General features: G+C 37.3%; 1 protein-coding gene across 2 annotated transcripts in view; it reads left to right on the top strand.

Annotated features, from left to right (window-relative positions):
• The window catches only part of CRY1 (cryptochrome circadian regulator 1), a 98,631-nt gene that overhangs the window by 66,295 nt on the left and 11,621 nt on the right, over window positions 1–20,715 (top strand). For both annotated transcript variants that reach the window (XM_073021064.1, XM_008004554.3), the window contains exons 2-3: window positions 1,885–1,993; window positions 18,565–18,707. In XM_073021064.1, the coding sequence (XP_072877165.1) occupies window positions 1,885–1,993; window positions 18,565–18,707 (252 nt within the window). The remainder of the gene's footprint in view (window positions 1–1,884; window positions 1,994–18,564; window positions 18,708–20,715) is intronic.

Here is a 20,715-nt window from a genome sequence, read left to right as displayed (position 1 = left end):
GAAATTGCTAGTTCTTTCAACTTCTTAATTTTTGATCTGTGTAAAAACTTTTTGATCTTTGTTCTGTCTGGTAACTCTTCTTGCCAAGCAAATACATAAAATTAGATGCTTCCCAATAAACATTTGTTACCAGACATGATAAATTATTCATAGTTGGAGATAATTTTATTAAACTCCGATGCTTTTATATCACTGTCCATCTAACAACAACAGTCTTCTCCCCTGAAGTATTTGTACATTGGTAGTGGTGGGTTAAGGTGGGGATCAGGTGTTAGGGAGGTGACTGCAAACCAAGGCAGAAAAGGGATGTGTTAAAATATAAATGTAGGGATAGAAAGGATTGCCTCCTACTTGGAAACCCATGAGACTTCTTAAGGTGAAATGTTGGGATGTCTTTAACATCCTCATAAAAATATAGCACTGTGACTCTTCAAGCTGTGCTCCTAAAGAGGAAGATGGTGCTCCTAAAGAGGAAGAAGTGTCAGACCTGATTAATGTACTTATGTCACTAATAGCTACAGTTGTAAAAAATCAACAAGACTTATTTAGTGAAACGATGGGATCGGAATCAGTAAAGAGAACAAAATGATCTAGACCAAGCAACTTTTTAGAACAATCTGTCCAGTAGAACTTTCTGCAATGATGGAAATGTTCTGTAGCTATATTGTTCAGTATGGTAGCCACCAGCGATACATGTGGCTGTTGAGGACTTGAAATGTGGCAAGTATGACTAAGGAACTGATTTTTAAATTTAACTAACTTAAATTTAAATGGTTACATGTGGCTTTTGGTTACCATATTAGATAGTACACTTTTAGAATATGCATTTCCCTGCTTCTTAATCACTCCTCTTCACAAGTAAGACATAATCACTATTCTGAAAGACCATGTGGCCTGTGGAAAAGACAGACAAATACTTAACCTTAAGATCAAGAACATAAAAGAAGCAAAATAGGAAATAAGATATGTCCAGCTGAAAAGAACAGAATCTAGATGAAAATTAACATGAGTCAAATAATAAGATTGGACCTTCCATAGGTGATATCTCTTTTAGATTTGCTCTTGGTGAATGTTCCATTTCGTCACAACAGAAGATGCAAAGTAAGCAGCCTCCTGGTACTGTCCCAGAATTTTCCTAGATGTCTGTCCTGTGTAAGCCTTGTTACTACTTACTTCATTGAAAAAAGCTATAATCTCCACCCCAACTCCATGAAACCTTTTCTTATTTTTAGAAGTTAATCTGGCATTTTCTACACTCAGAGAATTAATAACCACATAATTTGGCATCTACTTATTATTAGTTTCTTTTTTTAATAAATTAGAATCTTGAAAATGGGCATTATGATTTCAATCTCTTAAATGATTACAATATTACAAAAAAGTACTCATATTCTTTTTATCCCCTCAGATTCCTTTTTACCATGATATTCTTATTCACTTGCTTATTCATTACATAGGATGTTTCTGTTTTTCTCCCCCCAGTAGCAGATATTCTAGATTTTTCAAGTTTTCCTTTCTATATGAAAAGCCATTTTCATGTAGAAAGTATTTCATCAAGTTTAAATAATGAAACCAATTTCTTTAATTGCTTTGATACTTCTTTATATATTTTTATGTTCACAAATTAAATTTTTGCTAATAGTCACTTTTATTTAATGAAAATTAGTGATTTTTTTCAGTATTTCATTAAAATACTAAGTAATTTGTGCTGTAATTAAAAAATATATATTTGTATGGTTTTTGGAAAAAGTAGTTTATATATCAATAAGAGGTAATAAGATGATAGGTTGACATTTCAACTTTTAGAATAACGTGATTTTGTAATAATTTATGTCTTCTAAATATATATTTTTAATAATTTAAATAATATTTTCTTCTCTCTAGATTTTTGCTTCAGTGTCTTGAGGATCTTGATGCCAATCTACGAAAATTAAACTCCCGTCTGTTTGTGATTCGTGGACAACCAGCAGATGTGTTTCCCAGGCTTTTCAAGGTAATTTGAAAAATATTTGCATAAAACAGTCTTTTCTCAGAGAATATTACATATTTGGTAAATAAGGTTTTTTGGCTAATTTAAGGTGTAGAGAATATAAGTATTTTCAAGTAAAAATTTTGTGGGTTTTTTTTTCTTTATTTAATGAAAAAGCTATACGTGGTAAAAATCAGACAGTGGGAAAATAGTTTACAATGAAAAGTTCAATCTTTCTTCTACCTTAAACTGCTAGTTCCCCTCCCAGAAGCAACTACTACTACCAGTTTCTTATGTATCCAATTCCAGTTTATTGTGTATCCAATTAGAAATATTCTTTGCATAGAAAAGAATTTTTGTGTGTGTGTGCATATTATACACACACACACATCCATGTGTTTGTGTCTGTGTTACTATCTCCTTTGTTAAAAGTTGAAATGACACACTATACACGCCATTCTCTGCCATGCTGTATTCACATAACCATATATTTTGGAAGTTGTTCCATATCATTTCCTCAGTCTTTCAGATGACTTCATAGTATTCCATTTTGTAGATGGCTATAATTTTTTAAACTAGCTTTCTACTGAACGTTTAATTATTTTCTCTGTAGGCCTTTTGTTAATACAAATGCCAGTGAACATACTTGTCCACATTTATGAATCTTTGCTCACATGGGCCAGTACATTTGTGAGATAATTCTTAGAAGACTTTCTGGGTCAAAGGGTTGTAACAATGGACATTTTACCAATAATACAGAATGTGTAGTGCTTTTTTTTTTTTTCTTTTTTTGAGATGGAGTCTCGCTCTTATCGCCCAGGCTAGAGTGCAGTGGTGCGATCTCGGCTCGCTGCAACGTCTGCCTCCTGGGTTCAAGTGATTCTTCTGCCTCAGCCTCCTAAGTAGCTGGGATTGCCGTCGCATGCCACCATGCCTGGCTAATTTTGTACTTTTAGTAGAGACAGGGTTTCACCATGTTGATCAGGGCTGGTCTCAAACTCCTGACCTCAGGTGATCCACCTGCCTTGACCTCCCAAAGTGCTGGGATAACAGGTGTGAGCCACCGCGCCTGGCACTGTAGTGCTTTTTAAAAAACTTAGTAGGAGCTTAAAAATCTTTAAAAATGTTTAAAATACGTAGTCTTATTTCTTCTCATTTTTCCAGATGAAAAAAATTAGGCCTAGAGAGTAAATGAGTTACCCAAAATCATACAACTAGCTCATGGAAATGCCCAGACCAGAAACTGAGTTTCCTCATTGCCCTTTTTATATTCATCTCTTCCTGTTTATTACTGTATTAGTCCATTCTCACATTGCTGCAAAGAAATATCTGAGACTGGATAATTTATAAAGAAAAGAGATTTAATTGGCTCACGATTCTGCAGGCTGTACAGGAAGCATAGTGGCTTCTGGGAAGGCCTCAGGAAACTTACAGTCATGGTGGAAGGTGAAGGGGAAGTGAGAACTTCACATGGCCAGAGCAGGAGGAAGAGAGAAGTAGTGGGGAGGTGCCACACTTAAAAAAAAAAAAAAACAGATCTTGCAAGCACTCACAATCAGAGCACCAAGGGGGGAAATCTGCCCCCATGATCCAATCACCTCCCACCAGGCCCCACTTCCAACATTGGGGATTATAATTCAACTTGAGATTTGGGTGAGGACATAGATTCCAAACCATATCAACTACTATTAGACTTTATAAATGTGTATCTGCTTTTTCTTGAAGCATTTGATTCATCAGATTTTGAAATAGCAGTGTTTCTATTTGTATTTCTTAATGTAGAAGAGAACAGCTCCTTTCTGTGATTGAGAAGATCAATCCCCAGTGCTGGGAATCAAATTAACATTACTTAGCCCTTTTTTTTTTTTTTTTTTTTTTTTGCTTGTATGAAAGACACATTTAATGTTAGTGAAAATGTACATTTTTCATTAAAGAGTGTTCACAACTGTAATACATCAACTTAGAATTTAACTTAGGTATTTGGGAGAGTTCTAACAAGAAAGCATATCAGAAGCAATGATAATAATTTATCAGCAACTCATGAGTGTAAGAGTGTGTGTGGATAATTTTTTCAACCCTATCTCTAAATCTGTTTGGTATAAATAAAATGAATCCTAAGTGGAGTTGCCTTTTTTTGTTTGGGGCCAGGGAGAGAGAGTTTTGCTCTGTTGCCCCGCTTATAGTGCAGTGGTGCCATCGTAGCTCTTTGCAGCCTCAAACTCCTGGGCTCAAGTGATCCGACGACTACAGAATTGAATAGCTAAGACTGCAGTTGTATACCACCATACTCAGCTAATTTTTTTTTTTTTTTTGGTAGTCTTGCTGTGTTGCCCAGGCTAGTGTCAATCTTCTAGCCTCAGACAATCTTCCTCCCTCAACCTCTTAAAGCACTGGGATTACAGGCATGAGCCATAGCACCTAACCCTAGTTGCTTTAAAATAACAAAATTCTTATTTACTTGTTTTGAACCAACGTTTTTCAAACCAGCAAGTGTTCTTTGTTTTGAGATTTCTTCTGCCTAAAATAGCACATTATTGGGCCGAACTATCTTCTGTATTTAAATGATGTCCTATCTTATCAATTTGGCAGAGGGTTTCCACATGGGCCATAATATACAAATACAAGAACACATACATATACATATAGTACTTATTATTTTATTCTGATTTTTTCTTTAGCTGCATATAGTAGTCTGTATAAAATGCCATTTATGAAAACTTCCTTTTAAATTTATTTACCATATCTAGAGCCATAGAGGGAATTAATTCCTTTTTTATTGAACTAATGTTTTGATTTTTACTTTTTGCTTATAGGTTCAACATGCATGTGTCTTTTTTTTAGGAAAAAAAGGCTGAAAGGATATACAATTAAAAGCATATCGTCCCCCACCTTCACCCTAACCATCAGAACCACAGTTTCTCTGAGGGAGAAGATTCTTCTTGCATTAACTAGCTGAGTCACTTAATTAGTGTCTCAGGTCTTAATATGGTTCTAGTACAGCAAGTAGTGGGATTTTTAATAGGTAATTAATCTGGTTTTCCACATTGGAGGTAAGACTAGTTTAGACCTGGTAACAGTGCCCTTAGTTAATTGGGTTAGTTGTGGCAGTGGCTCCAGTACTGATATCTCCCCTAGTATGTGTCTTTCTTCTGTGTCATTCACTCAATTTATTCTGTTTATAAGGAGTAAATTCAGGAATGGGTCAGAACATTTTTATACACACATAAGTAAACACATATATATCTAATAAACTATCATCATTTTTTCTGGCATTTTTTTACTTAGTTTTTTTTTCTAAGTTAAACTTTGACCTAATATAGGCTAACAAGGTGACTTTTTCTAGGCCCTGCAGAAACTTCTAATAAGGAGTTTAAATTATTGGTTTTAGAGACTAGGTGCATAATTAATATCTAGATTTTTAAAAAACATTCTCATATCTATTTCTTTTTTAAAATTATTTCTGTTTTTTATTTTTTTTGAGAGAGAGTCTCGCTCTGTTGCCCGGGCTGGAGTGCAGTAGTGCTGTCTTGGCTCACTGCAACCTTTGCCTTCCAGGCTCAAGCCATTCTTGTGTCTCAGCCACCCAAGTAGCTAAGATTATAGACATGCACCACCATACCTTGCTAATTTTTGTATTCTTAGCAGAGAAAGGGTTTCACCAGTTGACCAGGCTGGTCTTAAACTCCTGGCTTCAGGATCCAGGAGTCTCCACCCGCCTTGGCCTCCCAAAGTGCTGGGATTACAGGCATGAGCCACTGTGCCCGGCCTCATTTATCTAAGAAACAGACACACATGGCTAAAGTCTATAGATGGCCACACTGAAGCATTATAAAATGTTTTGTTCAAAATCACAGAATAAAAGAACATATAAAGCCACCATTTTTCAACAGTAAAATTTATATTATGCTTTTTTAAGTTACTTTGGATCTTGCTTTATTAATTCATGACACATACTTGACAGAATGTATTCAACAGATACTGATTGAGTGCCTGCTATATACAAGGCTGTGTCCGAAGTACTGGAGATACAGTAGTGAAACAAACAAAAAATTTCTATCTTCATGGTGCTTACACTGTAGTGGAAGGAGGCAGATAGTAAACAAATAAGTAAATGTACAATGTCAGGTGGTGATACGTGCTATAGAGAAGAGTAAAATGTGGGATAGTAAATGTCAAGGTGAGGGAAAGTTAGTTACTTTATGTGGAATCATAGAAGGCCTCACTGATAAGGTGACATTTGAGCAAACATGAAAGGAATGAGCCATGCATCTGGGGTGTGGTATATCATATCCACAATATTTTGCAGCTCTTTCCTTCAAAAGGTAGCGTTTATTTCCCTACCCCCTTTAACCTGACTTGCCCTTATAACTTGTTTTAACCAAGTGTCAAAGAAGACATTGTGAATTCTAAATCCTAGGCCTTAAGCGACCTTTCAACTTCTACTTTTCCCCTCTTAGGATGCTCCTTCTATCATGTAAGAAAGCCTGGGGTAGAATATCTAACTTTGGGAGGCCACATACAGAGATTGGACCAAACAACAGCCAACATCAAAGTCTGAGATGTGTGAGTTTGACTATCTTAGGCACTCCAGCCCCAGCCAGGCTGCCAGTGAATTACAGCCTCATGAGCAGATCCAAGTGAAACCAATAAAAGAACTATCCAGTTACCTGACAGAATTTTGAGAATTAATAATTCCACTAAGCTAACTGAAACATGGGGAAGGAGCATGGAAGGCAGAGGAAACAGCAGTTAGCAAAGGCCTTGAAGTAGACATGTGCATGATTTGTTTAGGGAACAAGAAAGCCAGTGTCTAGGGCACAGTGAGTTAAAAGAAGAAATGGCGTCAGAGAGGTGGCTGGAAGCCAGATCATAGGGCTCTATAATCATGTTAGGAACTTCAGCCTTTACTCGGACTGAAGTGGATGCCATTGGAGAGTTTTGAGTAGAAGAGTGACATGATTTAACTCACGATTTAAAAGAATTTCTCTGACTGTTTGTGGAGAATACACAGGGGGTTGGAAGTATTGTAGAGGAAGAAGCAGAAAGATCAGTTAGGAAGCCATGGCAGTTCTTAGGAATAAGATGATGATGACCAGGACCAGGGTAGCTATAGAGGTGTTGAGAAGTGGTAGGGTTTTGGATATATTTTTTAAATAGAGGTTATAAGGTTTGCCTATATGTGATATATGAGAGTCAAGGATGACTCTAAGTTTTTAGCCTGGACACATGGTAGGATGGATTCCCATTTAATGGAGTAACAAAGACTATGGAGGAACAAGTTTAAGGGAAAAATAAGGAGTTCATTTTATAAATTTTTAGTTTGGGATGCCTCATCTTAGTGTACATGGTGAGAAGGCATTCAAGTCTAGTGCTCAGGGAGAAGTCTGGACTAAATTTAGGACTCTTCAGTATATAAATAGTAGTTTAGACCCTAAGACTAGAGTTATGAAACAGAGGGAAAGGATGATGAATGGATGGATGGAAATTTTTAGAGTTTTACTTCTTTGTATTTGGATTATTTTGTGAGGTAGCTTAACATTTTTATGTAATTATACTGTTTAATTTATTGTTAATTTAAAAATAAATGCCTTCTCCTAGGACATATGTGATTTACAACTTTTAGTTTTACTATCAAATTTTACATTTCTTATTTTCACAGTATATTAATTTTGACTTCAGAACTTTTTTTTTAATTGTTTGGGAGTTCTATTTCTTTTGTTTTGGTTTTGTTTTTGTTTTTTGAAACCAAGTCTCACTTTGTCACTCAGGCTAGAGTGCAGTGGCACAATCTCAGCTCACTGCAACCTCCACCTCCTGGGTTCAAGTGATTCTCATGCCTCAGCGTCCTGAGTAGCTGGGTCTACAGGAGTGTGCCACCGTGCCCAGCTAATTTTTGTATTTTTAGTAGAGATGAGGTTTCACCATGTTGGCCAGGCTGGTCTCGAACTCCTGACCTTAAGTGGTCTGCCTGCTTTGGCCTCCCAAAGTGCTGAGATTATAGGTGTGAGCCACCACGCCAAGCCAAGAACTTTATATTCATTTAGTTGTTCATACTCCTTTCTGATTAACGAGTAATTGTAATACACAAAAATAGATACAAATATTAGTGCTTAAAATTGCCAAGTGCTTGAGCCTAGGAGTTTGAGACCAGCCTGGGCAACATAGCGAGACTCTGTCTCTACAGAAAATTTTAAAAATTAGCTGGGCATGGTAGCCTACACCTGTACTCCCAGCTACTCCAATGGCTGAGGTAGAAGGATCACTTGAGCCTGCAAAGTTGAGACTGCAATGAGCTGAGATCATGCCACTCTAATCCAGCCTGGACGACAGAGCAAGACCCTCTCTCAAAAAAAATTGCAAAGTGAATATCCAGTTACTCAAATGAAAATATGTTGGTGCTATTTGCAGTCTTACTGTTAAATCCAGGTATTGAAATTTAAAGGTAACTACGTGTTACTTAAAATAAAAACCTGCTGTTACAAGGAGATAAGCCTGGACAACATGCTGAGACCCCATTTCTACAAAAAATTTTTAAAAATTAGCTGGGTGCGGTGGTGCATGCCTGTGGTCCTGGCTACTCAGGAGGCTGTGGAGGGAGGATCACTTCAACCCAGGAGGTTAATGCTGCAGTGAGCCATATTCATGCCACTGCACTCCAGCCTGGGCTACAGAGCGAGACCCTGTCTCAAAAAAAAAGAAAAAAAAAAAAAGAGTAGCTAGGGACTTCCGTCTCTGGTTAAGGTGTAAAAACTCACAATAGATCATTATTTCCCATATTAACAATGAGATGAAAGTGAATATGACACAGAATTATAGAGGGGTTTTTTTTTTTCTCTTATTTTGTTTGAACCCATTAGAGAATTGAGTCTCTAAAAGGCTGGGCATGATGGCTCACGCCTGTAATCCCAACACTTTGGGAGGCCGAGGCTGGCGGATCACAAGGTCGGTAGCGCAAGACCAGCCTGACCAACATGGTGAAACCCTGTCTCTACTAAAAATACAGAAATTAGCCAGTCATGGTGGTGCACACGCATAATCCCAGCTACTCAGGATGCTGAGGCAGGAGAATCACTTGAACCCAGGAGGTTGCAGTGAGCCGAGATTGCACCACTACACTCCAGCCTGCGCAACAGAGTAAGGCTCTGTCTCAAAAAAAAAAAAAGAAACACACAAAAAATATATATATATTGACACACCAGGTTATATACTAATGCTGCACCATTCTATATAAGGTACTTGAGCATCTATGAATTTTGGTATCCACAGGGGGTCCTGGAACCAATTTCCTGCAGATGAAGGGAGGACTGTATATCAAAATTTACAGAATTCAGCTAAAGCAGTGCTTAGAGGAAAATTAATATTTTTTCTAATATAATATTTCAATATTATATTAGAAAAGGAAAAATCAAGAACTAAGTTTCTACCTTAAAGATAGAAAAAGAACACTTTCAACCAATAGTAGGTAGTAAAAAGAAAACGAAAAATAAAGAGGAATGGGAATCAATGAAATAGAAAACAATAAAGAAAATCGGTATGCATTAATTAGTTTATTATTTCTTAGCGCCAAACCCACCTTGCCCTACTGTGTGATACTGGAGCTGGACACTGTAAACATTTCTCCTTTGCCAGCTGGCTAGATATTAAGCTTTATCAAAAGATAAAGCTTTATTGTTGGTGGTGCTCTGCAAGGTCACAGCAGGAGATAACTTTTCTTCTTGATATACTTGTGCTTTTTTTCCCTGGGCCAGCAGATGAGTATACAGGAGGGTCAGTAGCATTCACCTCAGCAGCCCTTCTGAACCAGCTGCAGCCTACATACACCCTCTGGTGAATTTCTGTGTAAGCCTACTTATACCCGCGGATAAGTTTCTATGCCACCTGGTGGACAGCTTCTACAGATCACCTCCAGTTAGCCCATACCTGCCAGGAAGTTTCTCAGCCAACCAGCAGGTTATTGGTATGAAACAGTTTTGGTCATTGCCCTCTGGTAAGTTGCTTTACAGGGAAGGTTGTGTGTTCCTGTGGCAGCACATCCATCCAATGACCCATGAATCTCAGTGACTTAGTGGAAGGGAGCTTTTGTTAAGTTTTTTTATTCATTCCTTGCTTATTTTCCCTCCCCATAGAGGTGGCAGCTGCTTTCTGCAATTGGTACTTTTGAACACCTTAGAGCAGTACCGTCCAACAGAAGGCATGTTAAATTTAAAATTTTCTAATAGCCACTTTAAAAAAGTGAAAAGAAACAGGTGAAATTAATTTTAATGATTTATTCAACACAGTGTATCTAAAATATTCTATATAAAAGGAGTTTTAAAAACATATGAAGTTCTTGAAATCTTGTGTGTATTTTACACTTCCAGCTCATCTTAGTGCCAGCTAGTCACATTTCAGTGCTCAGAAGCCACACGTGGCCTAGTGGCTACTACCTACCATACTGAAGTGTAGCCTTATCTCCTGTTTTATTCCTTGTCATTGTTGACCACCTTTTAGTAGCTAACAATTACAATTCTTGATACAGGCATACCTGGCAGATGTTACAAGTTTGGTTCCAGACCACCACAATAAAGTAAATATTGCAATAAAGCAAACATCACAATAAAGCAAGTCACAATTTTTTTGTTTTTCAGTGCATATATATAAAAATTTTCTTTATACTATATTGTAGTCTTTTCTGTGTACAGTAGCATTATGACTAAAAAAATACACACCTTAATTAAAGATATTTTGTTGCTAAAAAATGCTAGTGATCATTTAAGCCTTCAGCAAGTCATAATCTTTTGCTGGTGGAGGTTCTTGCCTCAATGCTGATGACTACTGGCTCATCAGCATAGTGGTTGCTGATGGTTGGGGTGGCTATTGCAGTTTCTTAAGACAGTAATGAAATTTGCCACATCAATTGACTTCGTTTCACCAAAGATTTCTCTATAGCATGCAATGCTGTTTGATAGCATTTTACCCACAGTACAACTTTGAAAATTGGAGTCAGTCCTCTCAAACCCTGCCACTGCTTTATCAACTAAATTTGTGCAATATCCTAAATCCTTTGTTATCATTTTGTTGATGTTCACAGCATCTTCACCAGGAGGAGATTCCATTTCAGGAAACCACTTTCTTGCTCATCCATAGAAAGCAGCTCCTCATCCATTCAAGTTTTATCATGAGACTGCAGTAATTCAGTCACATCCTCAGGCTCCACTTCTAGTTTTAGTTCTATTGCTATTTCTACCACATTTGTAGTTCCTTCCTCCACTGAAGTCTTGAAACCCTCAGAGTCATCCATGAGGACTGGAATCAACTTCTTCCAAATTGCTGTTAATGTTGATATTTTAACCTCCTCCCATGAATCACAAATGTTCTTATTGGCATCTAGAATGGTGAATCCTTTCCAAAGGTTTTCAGTTTACTTTGCTCAGACCATCAAAAGAATCACTGTCTATGGCAGCTATAGCCTTACAAAATGTGTTTCTTAATAAAAAAGTCAGAATTACTCCTTGATCCATGGACTGCAGAACTGATGTTACGTTGGTAGGAATGAAAACAATGTTAATCTCCCTAATACATCTCCATTGGAACTTTTGGGTGACCAAGTGCGTTGTCTGTGGCCAGTGATATTTTTAAAGAAGTCTTTCTTTCTGAGCAGTAGGTCTTAACGGAGAGCTTAAAATATTTATAAACCATGCTATAAACACATGTGCTGTCATCTAGGCTTTGTTGTTCCATTTAAAGAGCACAGGCAGAGTAGATTTAGCATAATTCTCAAGGGCCCTAGGAGTTTTAGAATGGGCAATGAGAATTGGCTTCAACATAAAGTCACCAGCTACGTTAGCCCCTCACAAAAAAGTCAGCCTGTCCTTTGAAGCTTTGAAGTTAGGCGTTGACTTTTTCTTCTTTTTTTGTTTTTGAGACAGAGTCTTCCTCTGTCACTCACGCTGCAGTGCAGTGGCACAATCTTGACTCACTGCAGCCTTCGCCTCCTGGGCTCAAGTGATTCTCCTGTCTCAGCCTCCTGAGTAGCTTGGACTGCAGGTGTGCACCACCATGCCTGGCTAATTTTTGTATTTTTTAGTAGAGACAAGGTTTCACCATGTTGGCCAGACTAGTCTCAAACCCCTGACCTCAAGCATCTGCCTGCCTCAGCTTCCCAAAGTGCTGGGATTACAGGCATGAGCCACCGCGCCTGACCTGGCATTGACTTTTTCTCTCTAGATGTGAAAGTCCTAGATGACGTCTTCTTCCAATAGAAGGCTACTTCATCAACACTGAAAATCTGTAGTTTAGTATAGCCACCTTAATTCATCATCTTAGATTAGATAGATCTGGTTAACTTGCTATAGCTTTTCCACCCAGCACTTGCTGCTTCACTTTGTACTTTTAGGTTATGGAGACAGCTTCTTTGCTTAAACCTTACGAACCAACCTCTGCTAGCTTCCAACTTTCCTTCTACAACTTTCTCACTTCTCTCAGCCTTCACAGAATCGAAGAGACTTAGGGTCTTTCTCTGGATTAGGCTGTGCTTTAAGGGAGTATTGTATCTGGTTTGATATTCTATCCAGATCCCTAAAGTTGTCTGCATATCACCATTAAGGCTGCTTTGTTTTTTTATGATTCATGTATTCATTGGAGTAGCACTTTCAATTTCCTTCAAGAACTTTACCTTTGCGTAGATATCTTGGCTAACTGTTTGGTGCAAATGGCCTAGCTTTTGGCCTGTCTCAGCTTTCTTTCTTGTTTTTTTGTTTGTTTGAGACAGAGTCTCGCCCTGTTGCCCAAGCTGGAGTTCAATGGCTCTATCTTGGCTCACTGCAACCTGTAATCCCAGGTTGGGATTACAGGCACACGCCACCATGCCCGTTTTTTTTGTTTGTTTGTTTTAGTAGAGATGGGGTTTTACCATGTTGGCCAGGCTGGTCTGAACTCCTGACCTCGTGATCCGCCCGCCTCAGCCTCCCAAAGTGCTAGGATTACAGGCGTGAGCCACCGTGCCCAGCCTGGCCTGTCTCAGCTTTCAACATGCCATCCTCACTAAGCTTATTTCTAGCTTTTGGTTGAAAGTGAGAGATGTGTGACTCTTTGTTTCACTTGAACACTTAGAGGCCCCTGTAGGGTTACTAATTGGCCTAATTTCAATATTGCTATGTCTCAGGGAATAAGGACCTGAGGAAAGGGAGAGAGAGGTGGGGGAAAGGCTGGTTGGAGCAGACAGACCACGCTACATTTATCAATTAAGTTCACCTTCTTTTATGGGTGCAGTTCATGGCACCCCAAAACAATTACAATAGTAACATCAGAGATCTCTGATAAAAGCTGAGTGTAGTGGCTGTGGTACCTGTAGTGCCGGCTACTCAGGAGGCTGAAATGGGAGGATCACTTGAGGCCAGAAGTTCAAGACCAGCCTGGGTGATACAGTGAAACCACATCTCTTAAAAAAAAAAAAGAGAAGAGATCACAGGTCATCATAGCAGATATAATAATGAAAAAGTTTGAAATACTGTGAGAATTGATAAAACATGTCACAGAGACACAGGGTGAGCACATGCTGTTGGGAAAATGGCACCAATAGGCTTGCTTAGTGCAGGGTTGCCATTAGCCTTTGATTTGTAAAATGTACAATATCTGAGAAGTGCAATAAAGCAAAGCACAATAAAATGAGTTGCTCTTGTAAATTTTTCATGTTCAAATTGCTGATGTGATTTTTGTCTCCTGTTAGCAAAGCCAAAAGCTCGTTTTTTGAAAACATTAATAAAATTGATAAACTCTTAACAATACTGATTAGGACAAAAAAGAAAGAAAATACAAGTTACCTATATCAGGAATAAGAAAGGAGGACATCACTAGAGATTCTCCAAACTTTAAAAGCATAGTAAAGAATATCATAAACACTATAATGCCAATAAATTATACATCTGAGATGAAATGAAAAAAGTTCTTGAAAAGTATAACTTACTAGAACTCTTACAAGAAGAAAAAGAAAACCTGAATAACCCTATATCTCTTAAAGAAATTGAATTTATAATTAAAAACCTTCCCATAAATAAACTCCAAGCCCTTAGATGGCTTTATTTTGAATTTTGTCACATATTTAAGAAGGAAATATTTCCTTCTTAAACTCTTTCCGAAAACAAGATTGAGATTACTTCCCAACTCATTTTATGAGAACAGTATAATCCTGCTACCAAAACCTGACAAGGAAAGTTTAGGGAAAAAATTAAAAGTATAGCCAAGTGCCCCCCATAAACAAAGAGTCAGAAATCACTAAATTGAATCTAGCAATATTTTTTATTTAAAGTTTTTTTTCTAAAGACACTATGTAGTCTCATTATGTTACCTGGGCTGAGCTCGAACTCCTGTGCTCAAGCCATCCTCCCATGTTGACTTTCCAAAATGCTGGAATTACAGGTATGAGCCACCACACCTGGCCGTGAACTTGGCTCTGTGTGTGTGTGTGTGTGTGTGTGTATATATATATATTTTTTTTTTTTTGAGATGGAGTATCGCTGTTGCCCAGGCTGGAGTGTGGTGGTGCAATCTTGGCTCATTACAACCTCCACCTCCCAGGTGCAAGCAATTCTCCTGCCTCAGCCTCCTGAGTAGCTGGAATTACAGGCACCCACCACCATGTCTGTCTAATTGTTATATTTTTATTGGAGATGGGGTTTCACCGTGTTGCCCAGAGTGGTCTCAAACTCCTGAGCTTACCTGTCCTGAATTCTACAATTTTCTACAATTCAGCTTTGCTAATAATATGGCTAATATTTTTATCTTTAGCCCCCTGGCTTACGTGACTGAACTCAAGAAGGAAAAGGGGCAGGAAGTGTTATTTATTGACTCATCTCAGTATTTACTACCTAAGATTTAAAATAATATTTTTCAAAAAATAGTATTAAATCGTACTAGGCTGTCCTTAGGAGGACAGCCTGGAGGAGCAAAGGTACATCTTACATGGTGGCAGGCAAGAGAGCATGTATAGGGGAACTGCCCTTTAAAAAACCATTAGACCTCGTGAGACTTATTCATTGTCATGAGAACAGCACAGGCAAAACCCGCCCCCATGATTCAGTTACCTCCCACTGGGTCCCTCCCATGACATGTGGGGATTATGGGAGCTACAATTCAAAATGAGATTTGGGTGGGGACACAGCCAAACCATATCAAGTGCTAAATAGCAATTTGATAAAGGAAGTCTACAAAAAAACACAAAATCATACTTAAAGGTGAAACACTGAATGCTTTCTACCCAAGATAGGAAAAAACAAGGATATTTGCTTTTACAGCTTACTTGAAGTCTAACCAGTGCAGTCATGGAAGGCAGAGTGTGGATTATTAGCTTACCACCTCACATCCCATCCCCGTATTCTCTATCATAGCATTTTTTCCCCTAAAAGTTATGTATTAATTTACCTCTGTATTGCCACTCATTTTCAATAAGCTCCAGGAGAGGGGCTTCTAGCATAGTATCTGTCATATAATTAGGATTACAATAAATATTTAGTGTATTAATGAATACATTTAATGTTTAGGAAACTTTCTCTTCCCTAGATTTTCATTTTTCTTGTGGAGAGATGTTCACTAATTTATCCCCAGGGAAGGAAAAGTGAATGATCTCATTGGTGAGTTTAGGAGAAGGAGCTGGGCTAGTTTAGCTCAGATGTTTCCTTTTCTTTTAGTTGTAGAGAGAACACATTGTATTCTCCTCTTCTATGTAATACGTTTTATAGGGAAAGACCACACTGCAGGGAGGTGCTGCTTATGATTGAGTAGGTGAATCTGTTTGATTCAGCAGTGAAATAGTATTAGCAAGTTTACCTGTCCTGAATTCTACAATTTTCTACAATTCAGCTTTGCTAATAATATGGCTAATATTTTTATCTTTAGCCCCCTGGCTTACGTGACTGAACTCAAGAAGGAAAAGGGGCAGGAAGTGTTATTTATTGACTCATCTCAGTATTTACTACCTAAGATTTAAAATAATATTTTTCAAAAAATAGTATTAAATCGTACTAGGCACATTGGCTCTCGTCTGTAATCACAGCACGTTGGGAGGCTGAGGCAGGAGGATCTCTTGAGGCCAGGATTTTGAGACTAGCTTGGGCAATATAGTGAGACCCTGTCTTTACAAAAAAAAAAAAATAAGTTAGCTGGGTATGGTGGTGCATGCCTGTAGTCCTTGCTACTCGGGAAGTGAGGTGGGAGAACTGCTCAAGTCCAGGAGTCTGAGGTTACAATGAGCTATGATTGCGCCATTGCATTCCAGCTTGGGCAACAGAGTGGGACCCTAACTCATTAAAAAAAAAAGAAGAAGAAAAGAAAAAGAATTGCTGTCATTCATTGAGGGCTTGCTATGCACTGTGCTCTGTTCTAAACACTTTTATGTACATTACGTTATTTAATTCTTTAGCAACCCAATAATATGGTTAATGTTTTCACTTTACTGTAGCATATACTTACATAGGGTTTATCATGTGTCAGGCACTGTCTCTGCGCCTTACTTATTCTACCCATTTTATAGACTAGGAAACAGGCATGGAGAGTTTAGCAGCTTGCCTAAGTAGTTGAGCCAGTCTTTCAACTTAGGAAGTCTAACTTATTAGATCCTGTGTTTTTAAACTATTCTATACTACCTCACTATAAAATAAATAGAATGCTTTTCTATTCTCATCTTAATTTTATTTTTAAATTTCAAAAATAGCAAGTTTATACTAACAAATCTGAGCAATGCTGCAGAATGTAAAAGTTATTTACACGCTCAAATTTTATTCCTGAAAGTCAACAGCCCTTAATTTCTTGATGTGCGCTCTTCAGGACTTTTAAGAATGGAAAAAATGTTTAATGAGATGCTATTTTTTTCCTAGTAGTTTAGCAGACATTTAAAAACAATTACTGGCTGGGCATGGTGGCTCACGCCTGTAATTCCAGCACTTTGGGAGGCCGAGGTAGACGAAGATCAGGAGTTTGAAACCAGCCTGGCCAACATGGCGAAACGCCATCTCTACTGAAAATATAAAAATTAGCTAGTTGTGGTGTTGTGTGCCTTTAATCCCAGCTACTCAGGAGGCTGAGGCAGGAGAATCGCTTGAACCTGGGACGCAGAGGTTGCAGTGAGCCGAGATCATGCCACTGCACTTCCGCCTGAGTGACAAAGTGAGACATCGTCTTAAAAAACAAAACAAAAAATGATTGCTAATACATATTATTGGCAAGTGTGTGGCGATCAAGCACTTAGGTGCACTGCTGATGGGAATGTAAATTTGTACAGTCTTTTGGGTACCTAATTTGACAGCCTATCAGAATTTTGAATGTGCTTATCTTTGATCCATCAGTTGTTTTCCAAGGGATTATTTCTAGGAAAAAATTGGATAAATACCCTAAAGTTTGTAAGATGTATGCATAAAGGTAAAGATATATACTGTAAAGTTTATAATAGCAATTTTTTTTTTCTTTTGGAGATGAAGCCTCGCTCCTGTCGCTCATGTTGGAGTGCAGTGGCACAATCTCAGCTCACTGCAACCTCCACCTCCCAGTTCAAGTGATTCTACTTCCTCAGCCTGCTGAGTAGCTGGGAGATTACAGGCATGTGCCACCACACCCAGCTAATGTTTTTATTTTTAGTAGAGATAGGGTTTCACCATGTTGGCCAGACTGGTCTTGAACTCCTGACCTCAGGTGATCCACCCACCTCAGCCTCCCAAAGTGCTAGGATTACAGTTTTGAGCCACTGCACCCAGCCTAGAATAGCAGTCTTTTTTAACCCACCATTGGAACAGCCCTTGTCTAATCTGGAGGTGTTTGGTGAATTATAGTATGTTACCATATAGGCAGTTAAATAATGGTAGAATTTTTTCTTTATGAGATAAATCAGAATAGACTTAGAATTTTTAAAAAAAAAATTATGCTTAAGAAAAATCAACTAATTCCTTTAAGTCACAGTTTCCTCATTTAAAATCAGTGTAAAGAGATGTACAGAACTTACTAATATAGCTCCTGATAATAAGTAACTGCTATTATTATTACCATCTCCAAATTTTTCAGTTAACATTTTTTAGTAATCAGAAAGAAAATATTTACACACACACATGCACACACACTCACACACGACCTCAGCCAGGCAGCTTATACCATATCAACTATCAAAGGTTTGTCAAAGATCAGGTCTTAGACTCAACAGACATAAATTCAGGTGGTCTGGCTCTGTGTGAACTCTGGCAAGTCCCTACGTTTTAAAAATAAACCAAAATGGAAATACTAACCAAAGTGCCAAACTCTGAGTGTTATTTTGAGGCTCGAATGAAATAATATAAGTATGAGTAATTTGAAAAAGTAAAGTGTTCTACAAACACATTTAGTGTAAGAGCTGGTTTTAAGCATATTGCTTTGCTAGATTGTCTGTTGCCTAGCATAAAGTCTGGAATCTAATGGGTTATGCATTTGTTACTTACGTATTTTTTAATTGATAAATTGTTTACTTTTTCCTGCATATTCAAAGTTTGATTTATGTATAATCATTTGATATGTAGATTTTCAGCTTTTTCACTTTTTGTTATGATAGAAAAAATAACTTTTAAAATTGGTGTACATTGTTCCCCCTTCTGTTACTTTAGGAATGGAACATTACTAAACTTTCAATTGAGTATGATTCTGAGCCCTTTGGAAAGGAACGAGATGCAGCTATTAAGAAACTGGCAACTGAAGCTGGAGTAGAAGTCATTGTAAGAATTTCACATACATTGTATGACCTAGACAAGTGAGTTCTTTTTTTTTTTTTTTTTTACTGTGAGAAAATGCATATAACATAGTATTTACCATCTTAACCATTTTTAAGTATATAGTTTGGTGGTATTAACTACATAGATAAGTTTTTAACTGAGGTTTATAAAGTAGAAATGATAGCGTGTACTTCATAGAGTTTTGGGAGAATTAAGTGAACATATGTCAAATCCTTAGCATTTTATTTAGCCACTGTTGACCCAATGACAGATCTCAGCATTTCAATTTCAAAACTATTATGGATTAAGACTATTACAGAATTTTCCTTGACTACTCTTAACTCAGCCTCCTGTGGTCTTGCCTTTCTGGGCTCTTAGCATTATCAATTTTATAGTTATACATAGTTATAAATTGCCTTGACATATTTTGTATGCTTGTTTAATGTTATCTTATTTCATGTATATCTGTCTTGTCTATCTGGATTTTAAATCCAGATACAAATTGGATGTAATATAACATTGCATAGCTGTAGTCCTCTGAACAATGGCATAATAGAATATTTCTCAAAGTGTATTTCTTCAGACACCAGTCCTTGGTGATGCTTTGTCCCACAGAAATTCTGTGGTCGAACTTAAATTTAGGGAGTATTGTATGCTATGAGTCTTAGAGGTCTATAAAACTTGTTAACTTTTTAAACTTTTGGCATACCATTGTCCTTTTAAGTACTGAAATCTTATAATTTATTTACCTTTTAAATCATTTTACTTTTTTAGTAATTTATATATTTTATCAAGTTAGTAAAACAAATTCTGTAACATGACAAACTAGTTGATTTGATTTCACATTTTAAATGTATCAAAAAATCATGATTTGATTCAGACAAAGGTCTTACTTGATGCTAAGCTAGAATTCATGTATCTTTTAATAATAATCTTGCCTTAGAGCTCACCAATTTGCTTAACTTTAGGGAGCTCATAGCAAGGAGGGGGCAAAACAGGAAAAAACAGTTGCTTCTAGGTGGGAGACTCAGTGTTATGCATAAAATTAAGTGTTTAGGCCAGGCGTGATGAATCACGCCTGTAATCCTAGCACTTTGGGAGGCCGAGGCAGGTGGATCACGAGGTCAGGAGTTCAAGACCAGCCTGGCCAAAATGGTGAAACCCCATCTCTACTAAAAATACAAAAATTAGCTTGGCTTAGTGGTGGGCGCCTGTAATCCCAGCTATTTGGGAGGCTGAGGTAGGATAATCACTTGAACCCAGGAAGCAGAGGTTGCAGTGAGCCAAGATAGTACCACTGCATTCCAGCCTGGGCAACAGAGCAAGACTCCATCTCAAAAAAAAAAAAATTGTTTATTGGATTGAATGTGAATATTTACTATATGTAATCTATCATATTAAAATGTAACATATAGAAAATGTTTTGTCCTAAGATTCTCATTTTGCTACTGTTACGTAATTAATAATGTCCTCAGTAGTAGTATTGTAGTATCATTACATTCAGCAAAATTCATTGCAGCCCTATGAATAAATTCAAAATACACAAAAGCAAAATTTACTTAAACAGGATATCTTTTTATGGTGATTGCTTTCTGTATTACTTTCTGTATGTATCTGTAGTTGATACGTCACTGCGTATTATATAATGAAAAATACCCTAAAATACACCAGACAACCTTGATTTGCCATTTGTCAGTTATATGACCTTGACTAGTTTACTTAACTCTCCTGGTAGGCCTGTTTTCACATCTGTATAATGATGAAGTTGGATTTCATCTGTCATTTTTTATTAAGGCCAAATGCTAAGCAAATGGCCATAGTGAAAAAGAGTAGTTATTCCAAAATAGTGTCTAAACTTAATCTAAACTACCATTGGCAAAGCTAGTTATTTTTTTAAATTAATACTTGATTGAGGTAATTAGTGATCAGAAGTAAATAAAAAGATACTTAAATTTAAATAACTTGAAATTTCGGGGCTTATGTGTTCTAAGTATGTGACATAGATACATATGCTAACATCTCTAATGAAGGCGTGAGCACAATAGA

Source organism: Chlorocebus sabaeus, chromosome 11 (assembly GCF_047675955.1).
Source record: "Chlorocebus sabaeus isolate Y175 chromosome 11, mChlSab1.0.hap1, whole genome shotgun sequence".
Classification (NCBI taxonomy): Eukaryota; Metazoa; Chordata; class Mammalia; order Primates; family Cercopithecidae; genus Chlorocebus; species Chlorocebus sabaeus.
This window is presented reverse-complemented; position numbering and strand designations above follow the sequence as displayed.